This window comes from Achroia grisella, unplaced genomic scaffold (genome assembly GCF_030625045.1).
Source record: "Achroia grisella isolate CSIRO2021 unplaced genomic scaffold, CSIRO_AGI_Agris_v1 utg856, whole genome shotgun sequence".
NCBI classification, from domain to species: domain Eukaryota; kingdom Metazoa; phylum Arthropoda; class Insecta; order Lepidoptera; family Pyralidae; genus Achroia; species Achroia grisella.
This window is the reverse complement of record NW_026713045.1, coordinates 595,446-605,588: the sequence shown is the minus strand read 5'-3', so window position 1 is coordinate 605,588 and position 10,143 is coordinate 595,446. Positions and strand designations below refer to the sequence as shown.

The following is a 10,143-nucleotide window of genomic DNA, read 5'->3' as shown; positions in this document are numbered from 1 at the left end:
ATACACTATGTATCAATCAATAGTAATTGATCAGTTTTATTTTGTATTTATGTATAGATATAATAAAATATATACGTTTTTGTGAGGTTTCCAGTTTAATTTACCAATAAATCCGAAGCTTTACTCGTTTGTAATTTTTAATTGTCTCAGATAATAATCTTAATCTGTTCTTAATTTTTAATATAAACAATTGCCCAATTCGTTTATATTTTATGCATATATACATACAAGAATTAGTCTAGCCATTCAATGAGGGAACGCTGCCAGTATTTTCGGAACTTGGCCTAAAGGGACTCCTTGTAATAATATATTTTAGTTATTATATTCTATTTTTTAAGCTTTTTAATTTTAGGTTCTTAGTAGTACAACTAAGTTATGTAAATAAGCTATTACTTACTCTAGTTATCTTTACATCAATTTACATGCAAATAATTTTAGAGTTTAATGGTGAGAATATCTACATTGAACAAATGCTAATACTCTATGTATCCTTTTTACAAATGGAAATATAGACATGATATCTATACAAGAATCTCTTGTGTAAGATATATTTACTGGTGGTAAAGTTTCAAGAAACTCGCTTGAATAAGTAATACTCTCTATTTCTAAAAGTAGTATTTGTGTAGCATTGCCGTTTTGGTCTGAAGGGTACATAGTCAATATAATTTCTGATACAAAAGACATAAATTATTAATTACTACTACCCAATATGTGTAGGTATATTCGTAAATGTTCTATGTGACAACTACTCCGCTGAATAACCTCTACTCGCAGTTTATAAGTTTAAAAAAACTAGTGTCTTATTCTGAAACACCATAATAAATACGTAATAATAATATCTGTTTAACTAGTAATCATATTGTTGTCTTTTTCTTCAATGCGACTTAGCAACTTTTTTTAGTGGATACCTCTTTTTCTCTTGATAAATCCTTGATTTAACTGTCAAAATTTAAAATTATCCAAATTTAAATTCCTAAATTTCGTAAGTTATTGCCAGATATTTTTTGTAGACGTTAAGGGTATGTATATGTACATATAATCGATTATTCCTCTTTAAATAAATCTTGTAAACAATAACTAAAAAAAGTTATTTATAAGGGACGCATATGTCATAACAAATGATTTTTGTTAAAACCACAATAAAACATATAGATAGAATTACAGAAAGGGCTAAAAATAAATAAACATAACAATGTAATGAATTTTCAATTTAATGAACAATTTTATTGTTTTTAAAGCAGAATAAATTAATAATAAAGTGATTCCTCATTCGATATATATTTTTATGGTGTATACGATTACTATACAATATAATGATAATGCGTATGCTTGTCTCAGTTTGTCTCCTTCAGTATACTCATATAGTCCTATTATTACTAGAACTATTTATTAATGAAACTCCCTTAGAGGTATATGTCTATTGTATATTATAATCGTACTAAGTGCAGTAGACATATAAACAAATTGATGATTAAATAAAAAATAGATGTTGATGTACATCTTAAAATTATTTAAACAATAAATTAAATTATTTACTCAATTTTAGACAGTGCTTGCTTAAGCCAAATATTATTAATGATTCGTTTTAATATGCATTGTATATTGTGAAATATATATGTATGTATACAGGTATAATAAGTCGAATGCATTGTTAACAATTTCAGATTATGGGTAAGAATTAAATAGAGGTATAGGTAGAAAAAGAAACGAGATTATTTTAATCGACTTCCAATTTTCTAAAAGACCCTTCAACTCCAAACAATTCCGAGCTAGTCTTCGGTTTCCCAGGCCTTTTCGATTCATCAGAAAACACACTCTCTTCTTTTAAAAACCAATCGCGGTAGCTTTCCACTTTAGCTTTCCAATGATCTGTAAAAACCAAATCCGTACTAATATTATAAATGTGTACCTAAGTGTGTCTATATAATTACATGTTATAATCAACTACAATGGTAAACAAATAGTGGATCATAATAAAATAAGGTATGAAGATACATTGTATCACGAGGACGGATATAAAACGTTACGCTAATTCACTAGAAAAGAATTACAATTAGCCTACTCCTATGGGTATGGTATGATCCCATAGTAATGTTGTCGTTATTACTATTGGGAAAGACTCCCATAGCCTTTTGTATATACTACATTCCTTCGCTTATCGGAGTTGGTAATTAGAAGGCCACAGTCAGCTATTGGGTAGCTATTGCACTAATATTGCAGCTCACATTTTTAAGTCTTTTAAATCAGTCTTTGCTTTCCACTATGCTCCATAGTAGAACCGCTAAGTTACTCTGTGACATTATAACAATCAAAAATCTTGGGGTGTCAACGAATTGCGTTAACTTTGTCACATTGTATAACAGCGAAAATGTATGTAATTTTTAGTCAACAGAAACAACATTGTATTGTTAAGCTATAATGTATCAGATAACTTATATAATATCGTATACGTATGTAACATTTAGTAATGAGGTACCAAGCCATTTTTGTCAAGTCATGCAGCATCTACGTATTACGTATACATATCTAGCGAACAGTCGTTACGTACGGAATTCTATTTTTCAGTGATAAAATAGAACCTATATCTTAAGATACACCTTGAACAATGGATCGGTGAATACTGTGATGTTAGTACAAACATACAGACAGACTGATCAACAATATACAATAATCTATTCTGACTCCAATTACTCTAATGAAGACCCACATATTAGTTTTGGAAATTTATTAAATCTACATATTTTACAAATATACCTGTAAGTTCTTGAACAGTGCCATCATCGCCACCATACTCTTTTGGAAGCACCGATTTGGGGATAGATTTGTACATATTATTGTAATTTTGATTGTGGACTTGAATCTGCAAAATTTAATACATGACACAATTAATCGTTGTGGAAAAATAAGTGTGTAATAAGATATATATTGCTGTCTTGCTGTCCACGTACAAAATGACGTGTAATTTATTTTTATACCATCGGCGACAAACAAGCTGGCGGCTCACCACCCGTGATTACCACCGTCCAAGAGGAACACTAGGAGAATTAAAACTGCGTTGCCGGCCTTTTAATAAGGAATAAGCTATTTTTTTATTATCCTATGGGTTATGAAAAACCATTGCTAGAAGGAGATTAGACAATGTGCAGGGCCGCCATTGATACAGATGATTAATATGATACTTAGAATTTTCTTGATATATTTATTTATGTAATTAAATTATATCTAAATAAACGTAATATGCTTTAGATATTTAGGTCTATTATATATTAGTTTTGTAGTAGTAATTTCTCTGAATTATAATGATGTTAATATGATATTATAAATTTAGACCTGTTAAATAATTACATAAAATATATTTTATCTTCTATTAATATATTATCCATAACATTAATAATAGCCTGATGTTCATAAAATTTACCTATTCCAAATGTTTAGATAAGTAACTACATTTGATAAACTAAATCCATTTTAATGGGATTTTAATAATTTCTTCGCAATAAGCCTCAGAGAAAATATTATTAAATTAATTCGTATAAGTATTAGTACGAAAATTTAAATGACATTTCGTAATTATAATTTAATAGATATTATCTATGCTTTTAATATATCATACAAAGCTGCCCTCGCTCCAATTTTCGACGATAATCTTAAAGATTACAATATATCACTTATACGAATATTAAATAAAAACTTACTCTTTTCTTTAATTTTTCTCCTAAGAAAGTTTTTAGAATAGCGAAAGCCGTCTCAAATCCAGATGGTGTATTTAAAATATGATTTCCTCTAACTCGTACTGGAAGCGCCTTTTCAAAACAAGCTATAGCTTTTTTGGCTAGCGCTGGTGTCCATTGGCTTAAGATACCTACACCTACGTCCTTCATATCAATGATGACTTGCTGGAAATAATTATTTATTTGCAGTCTCCACCAATAAATACAATCTAAACATATTGAAACATTATTTTTAATTTTATATAAAATATGTAATAGCTGAATTTAAATTCATTGTTTTATGTATATGGTGTTGTTTGTTTACAAGAATCGGAGATCACAAGTGATATCTAAGGTTCACTTATTTAGTTATTCATGTTTTATTGTAGGTACATAATTGGGTATTTATATAATTATCTGCGTGAATGTGTGAGTTGTTGGTAGTTTAATAAATACCTAAATAAATTAAATTTGGAATATTCTAATCAAATAATATGGACAGGTTTTAATTTTCTTTATATTATAATTATTTATCATAACATTATAAACCCATTAAAAGTAGTCGCTGGATATTTAGACCTAACCGCATTTAAGTACGTTTAAGTAGGTTTTTAGAGGGTTTTGAATGATGCCCAAAGACATTCGTACTGCAATACTTTCTTTAACCACCTGCCATTCTTATTTTTCATGTCTCCAAAGTGTATCTACACTAAGGTTAAAGGTATAACAGATTATATTATCATAATGCTCCACTGGTACTCTTCCAGCATATACAGTTAATGCAGACGAGAGCATCATTCCATTATAATCCATAAATAAAATATTTCTAAACTAACGCCATACGCGACCATATCATCAGTAAGTCCTTTTGTTACCTAATATTTAATCTATGTTACATCTTACCTCACCGGCTACGGTAAAGTTGTCATCTTCTAGCATTAAAATCTCGGTAACCATAAAAGAAACTTTTATCAAATCTGAAAGGTGATATTGGGATGGATTGAACACACCGATCCTAATTATACTGGTACGGAAAGAATCTTCGCTCTCACATTTTCTTAGGGGCAAGAAAACCCTGAAATAAATATTTAATTACATGTTACTAACTATATAATATATATAAAAATATAGACATATTATATATCTAAGTATAATTATTTTATATTATTAATTACAAGTTTTTTGCTAGTAATTCTAAAATTTTGTAGTATTATGGAAGCACTTCTTTCCATAATGCTACAAAATTTTAGAATTTTTTTTTACTACCATAAATCGAGTAATTCTGAAATGTAGTTGCTTTCGAAGCACAGGTTTACCTATTTTGGAAGCCCCTGGCTTTTTAATTCTGGAGTAATATTTTTGTAGTACATCTAATAAACTTATACATAAATCGTTTATTACGCAAAATTCTGTAACAATAGAATTGTGCACAGGACAATTCGTATTCGTAGGTAACATATTTTTAGACACCATATTTAGCACTGTTGCTGCGAATAGTTAATATAGGGAGATAATTATTTTAGAAACCTGTCTTAACTGCGCAGCCTCCCTGCGCAGTTAAGACAGGTTAAAGTGAGTATTGTAAAAACCGGTTTTTACAATAAATAAATTTCAATAATAAAAATATTTACCCCAGTTTAAGGATCTCTTGAACTCTAGTATCAAGTGGGTCTGTATTTGAGAAAAACTCGGGAACAAGTGACTTTAGAGTATAAAACATGTCAAATTTTTCTTTACTTCTCTCAATGCTAAATTTACTCCCACGAAGAAATGCGATAAGCCATTGATCAGCTGTAAGTACATGAAATAAAATGTGTTATATTTTACTCTATATTTATAATTTAAAACATGTGAATAGCGACATCTAATATATTATTCTGACACTGCTAATCAATAGAGAAGTTTGATGCTCCGAATGAACTTGAAAACAAATGTTTAATAACTTTATCTATTCACTACAGATGGCGCTGTCAACATTTTATGATAAATGATTCTTAGTGTTCTACTCCACTATCGGTTTAATACTAAAGATAAAAGAATATTACATATTAGTACTAATGAAACCTAAAAATAAAACTGAAATGTGCAATTTTATTAAACTACTTAGTCATTCTCAGTCATTCTTAGACACAATGTGTGTGTTACCAGCATGGTAACACGCCTTTGCAAGTATTATAAAATTAACTATAATCACATCCAGAAGCATACTCTTTATCAGTTTGTCTAATATATTCATTACGAAAATAAATATTTTCGTTAATATTTCGTCAATAGTTTCCTATCGTTATCATAGATTATTTATATAGTACTGAATTCTGATACCTACTCAGCTCGTAGTTATATAATTATATACACAATATATAGTAGTTATATATACATATTTAATGTTGAAACGTATAATTAAGATATTGTATATCGTTATATGATATTAAAATGGTTGCCAAACAGGTGGCATATGGATCCCTATGTACATATATTATGTGTACACGGGGGGGCCTATATGTATAGTTAGTATCCTTTTTATACATTTAATTTAAATGAAAAACAAGGTGACCGTTGTCTACATAGGTATATACATGAACAACACTTTAAGCATTACGTTATCATTAACACCCGCGATATGAAAAAAATTGAAAAAATATCAATAGGTCAGTAATATGATAAACCCTAAACTAAATCCATTTGTTTCGGTACTCTACATCTTTCTACATAATGTTTCTGTACCTAAGTTATTGGCACAATTAGTTTAGAAGAAAATATTCTGTATTGTGTAAGTAATGTACCTAAGTGTACGTTTTTTTTTTCGTCTAAAAAGTGTAAAAACACACTAAAGGACGGAAAAGCAAATACGTAAATGTGATACTAAACCTAACTAGCGACTCGTCTCGATTTCGCATAGGTGCATCACAACATTTTTATTTTCTCCGCTTTTCTATACCATGATATATATGTATATAGATATTATAAGTACAAACATACTTCTTGTATTAGTTTATATATAGCTGAAAACTGCATTAAAATCCATTGCGTAATTTAAAAGATCAAAGCAAACAAACACCGGCGGCGACATCGTTATAAGTATATTTTCTAAAAAAGATGACCTTCAAGTAATCATGCAACAAAACTTACAAGGCTGTACCGTGTGCAAATGTGGTTGTTTAGTTAACCAGTTCCTGAGTGCTGTTATATCCGAGTCTATCCTTTTAGAGTTTTCATTGATCTCCTCGTTGGCTCTCTGCTGAAGAGCTGCAGAAAGTGGTCTAATTGTCATCTTGCTCGGAATTCTTCACTGTAAAAACAACAAGAAAAAAAGAGCTCGTTATAAATCATAATTTATAAATTTCTCAAAATCTTAATCTGTTAGAAATATTATTTTAGACTATTTATATATTTTATATAGTAGAGAAGTGTATAGGTATATGTATAATATATCTACCTGGGTATCTGGAGTACATCACGCGTATCACCCATGGATGCTCCAATACCACCAGATATTACCAAATGCTGCAAGTTCCGATTCAAACGAACGATCTCCAGAAAATAGTTCATATAATTTGACTATTTATATGAACAATATTCACTACTTGCATTTCTTTATCAGTGCGTTACTTAGTTTACTCGTAAATAGTTAGGTATTTATTTCAGGCAAAAAAAGTGCTACATAATATGATAAGGTATGAGCACTAAGTACAAAACATTGGGTTACTATAGCATCCTCAAAAATATTGTAAGTTTAAAAGCAAGTTTGTTAAAAGAGTATATTTTAATTTCATCGGATTTTTGTATGTATGATGGTGAACATATCTCGTGACGAAAGGATTTCAGTCTCTTCCCAATCGTACATATTTGATAACTGGCAGATAATCAGTTTATCTTTATTTAAGCAATTAGTACATTTTTATTACAGTTTTAAATTATATTCTTAGGAGTATACTCAGAAACCTAAATAACAGCAGTACACATAAAATTACGCTATGATAATAATGATATGATATCTTTCATAGTTTCCACGTTCAATGAAACAAATCAATATATTGACGAATGTACTGATGAACTCACGTAGATAAGTAGTTCAAAACTTTATACGGCAGTATGACATAATGATTTATTAAAAAAATAAATAAGTGTATCTATCATATACACATATGTCTTGTTTTACTTGTTTGAAATGTTTTATTATCCTCGCTGAACTTCGACTTAAGTACTATTAATGAATAATTAAAAGGAAATATATTGTTTAAATATGCGTATAGGTAAAATAGCTCTTGATCTCAGCCAATACCCCTGTCAATATGCAACAAATAAATTTAGCAAATTCGTTGATTGTTGAAAACACTAACTTCTTCATATCAAAGTCTGTAATAGACTTTAGCATTTGCATTAAAGAATTTTGGAAAATACAATATTCTATGTAGTGATGTAGTATGTATGTCTACCTCTCTCGTTTACATTCCTATTCGTAAAAAGGTACATGTTTAAGTTTTGCAATAAAAAAAAGATGAATATTTTGTTTGTTAATGTTACATATACTTATATTGAAAACTACACAGTTTTTAAGACAGGTCATTAACATTATGTACTATAGCCACTGTAAAGTTTTCATCTACCATTGCTTCCTACCAATTATGTTATCTGTGATTCCTACCTACCGTCACCCCTCAGCTCAACCAACCATAATGTTCATCATCTACCACATATTCCATCCAACTTTTCTTGGTCTTTCTGCCGTTTTCCATATAATCAAGATCATATCCATCTCCTTTTTAAAACATGTCTCGGGACTACCCCATGACATCCATGAGCAAGCCAAGACAGTCGGTAGTAGGTGTTACTATTGCGAATTTCTGACTACTAACTAATGAACTAATGACCCTGACTAATGCAGAATAAGTTCATTCATAGTATCAATAATTTAATTTATTCAATGATATATCATTGTAATGATATATTTTATTTTGAAAGTAATAAATTTGTTACAAATTAGATATTATATGACTGGAGGTAATTTTTATTTTCCCTAGAAACAAAAAAAGACTACTGCTAGTTTACTAGCATATAACATGTATGATCCCATATAAGTAGTATAACGGGTTTAAATAGTAGGTAGTATTAGTAATTACAGTATTAATGTCACATGGGTTGATTTAGACTAACATCCACGACATTGGTTAAGCCACAAGATATGGTTATTATTCATCAAAATATTAGTAGTTTCTTCAGCAAAGAATTGGATTTAAGTCTTTGCTTAGAATCTAACAATTTACTACAGAACATTGGCTTAAACAATATGAATAATTTGTCCTTTTAAACATTATAATATAGCTAGTTATTGTATTATTTATTTAGTAAAATAGATAGACGTGCTGTAAATCTCAGTACTGTAGTTCAAGGTCGTTTAAACAGCAAATATTGTACACTGTATATAAAAATACGTTATCATAGTTGACAGTCAGCTGAACGGTTTCCTAGAAGTTCATTCACACTTGCTCTCCAAAGATAACTAACGTACATAGTGATATATAGTAAATAAAACCACAGACATCAATATTACACTAAATCAAATTTAACTGCCTTCGTCTATAAATTATTTTCTTATTGCTGTCTGGATACCAAATATCTAGAATACAGTACCAATATTATATAAATCCTTTGTCTTATACCAAGTTTTCGACATATAAATATCGAAGATATGGGGCAAGAAAATGGCAGAGTAATACAACTATTAAACAGATGCCACTTTTAAGTCACCGTCTACATATAGTTACAAAAATAACAAAACTTACCTTACTTTTCCTAATTGAGACTAAAATCCATGAACACCTTTAAAAATAGTGTTTCAATTACTTTGTCAATACAAAATTACGAAATCCAATCACTGCCATTAATATCCAGGAACGTACTAAGTAAAAATTATGTATATTTACACATTCGCTTTATCGTTATTCCGTTTCCATATCACCTAATATTCCATTTGTTTTCCTCCTATTACAATATCGGCCTTCTATTCCATTGATAAGGCTTAAAATCAGAGACACCACTGCGGCGGAGGCTTAACTCAAACTGACTAATGTATGTATGCGTTGGCTGTTTCAATATGTTAATTATATCTCATTTAACAGCTAACATTTAGAGATGCTCGTGTTTCTTGCTAGTGTGTGAATACTGTCAATTAGATAAGGCTCTAATTAGGACCATTTAATATTTTTCAATGCGAATTTTGTTTAAAAAATCAGGTTATAGATTATTATTATAACTTCTACAATAATAAAAATACATTTATAGATTTTAAACATTTATGTTCAAATATGTCTAGCAAAATATTATCAGTGCTTCTGACTACCCCATCGGGAGGTTGCAATAGTGCCGTATACTCTTTATTATTACAATACAATTATATTTATTGAACTACCAGAGATTTTTATCCACACAGGTA

The 10,143-nt window shown here is 29.4% G+C and overlaps 1 protein-coding gene across 1 annotated transcript; it reads right to left on the bottom strand.

Moving 5' to 3' along the window:
- Positions 1–1,219: 1,219 nt before the first annotated feature.
- Positions 1,220–9,778, bottom strand: LOC131852745 (alpha-tocopherol transfer protein-like). The gene is made up of 7 exons (XM_059203471.1): positions 9,494–9,778; positions 6,840–6,999; positions 5,342–5,501; positions 4,614–4,785; positions 3,696–3,896; positions 2,755–2,860; positions 1,220–1,869 (listed from the first exon to the last, which is right to left on the bottom strand). The coding sequence occupies exons 2-7, from the start codon at positions 6,979–6,981 to the stop codon at positions 1,718–1,720; spliced, it is 933 nt and encodes a 310-aa protein (XP_059059454.1). The 5' UTR covers positions 6,982–6,999; positions 9,494–9,778; the 3' UTR covers positions 1,220–1,717.
- Between the last annotated feature and the right edge of the window lie 365 nt (positions 9,779–10,143).

Coding starts and splice junctions, on each gene's coding strand:
- LOC131852745 (XM_059203471.1), bottom strand. CDS start 6,981: ATGACAATTAGACCACTTTCTGCAGCTCTTCAGCAGAGAGCCAACGAG. Junction 4,786..5,341: donor CAAGAGATCCTTAAACTGGG/GTAAATATTTTT, acceptor TATTTATTTCAG/GGTTTTCTTGCCCCTAAGAA. Junction 2,861..3,695: donor GAGAAAAATTAAAGAAAAGA/GTAAGTTTTTAT, acceptor TAAATTTTGCAG/ATTCAAGTCCACAATCAAAA.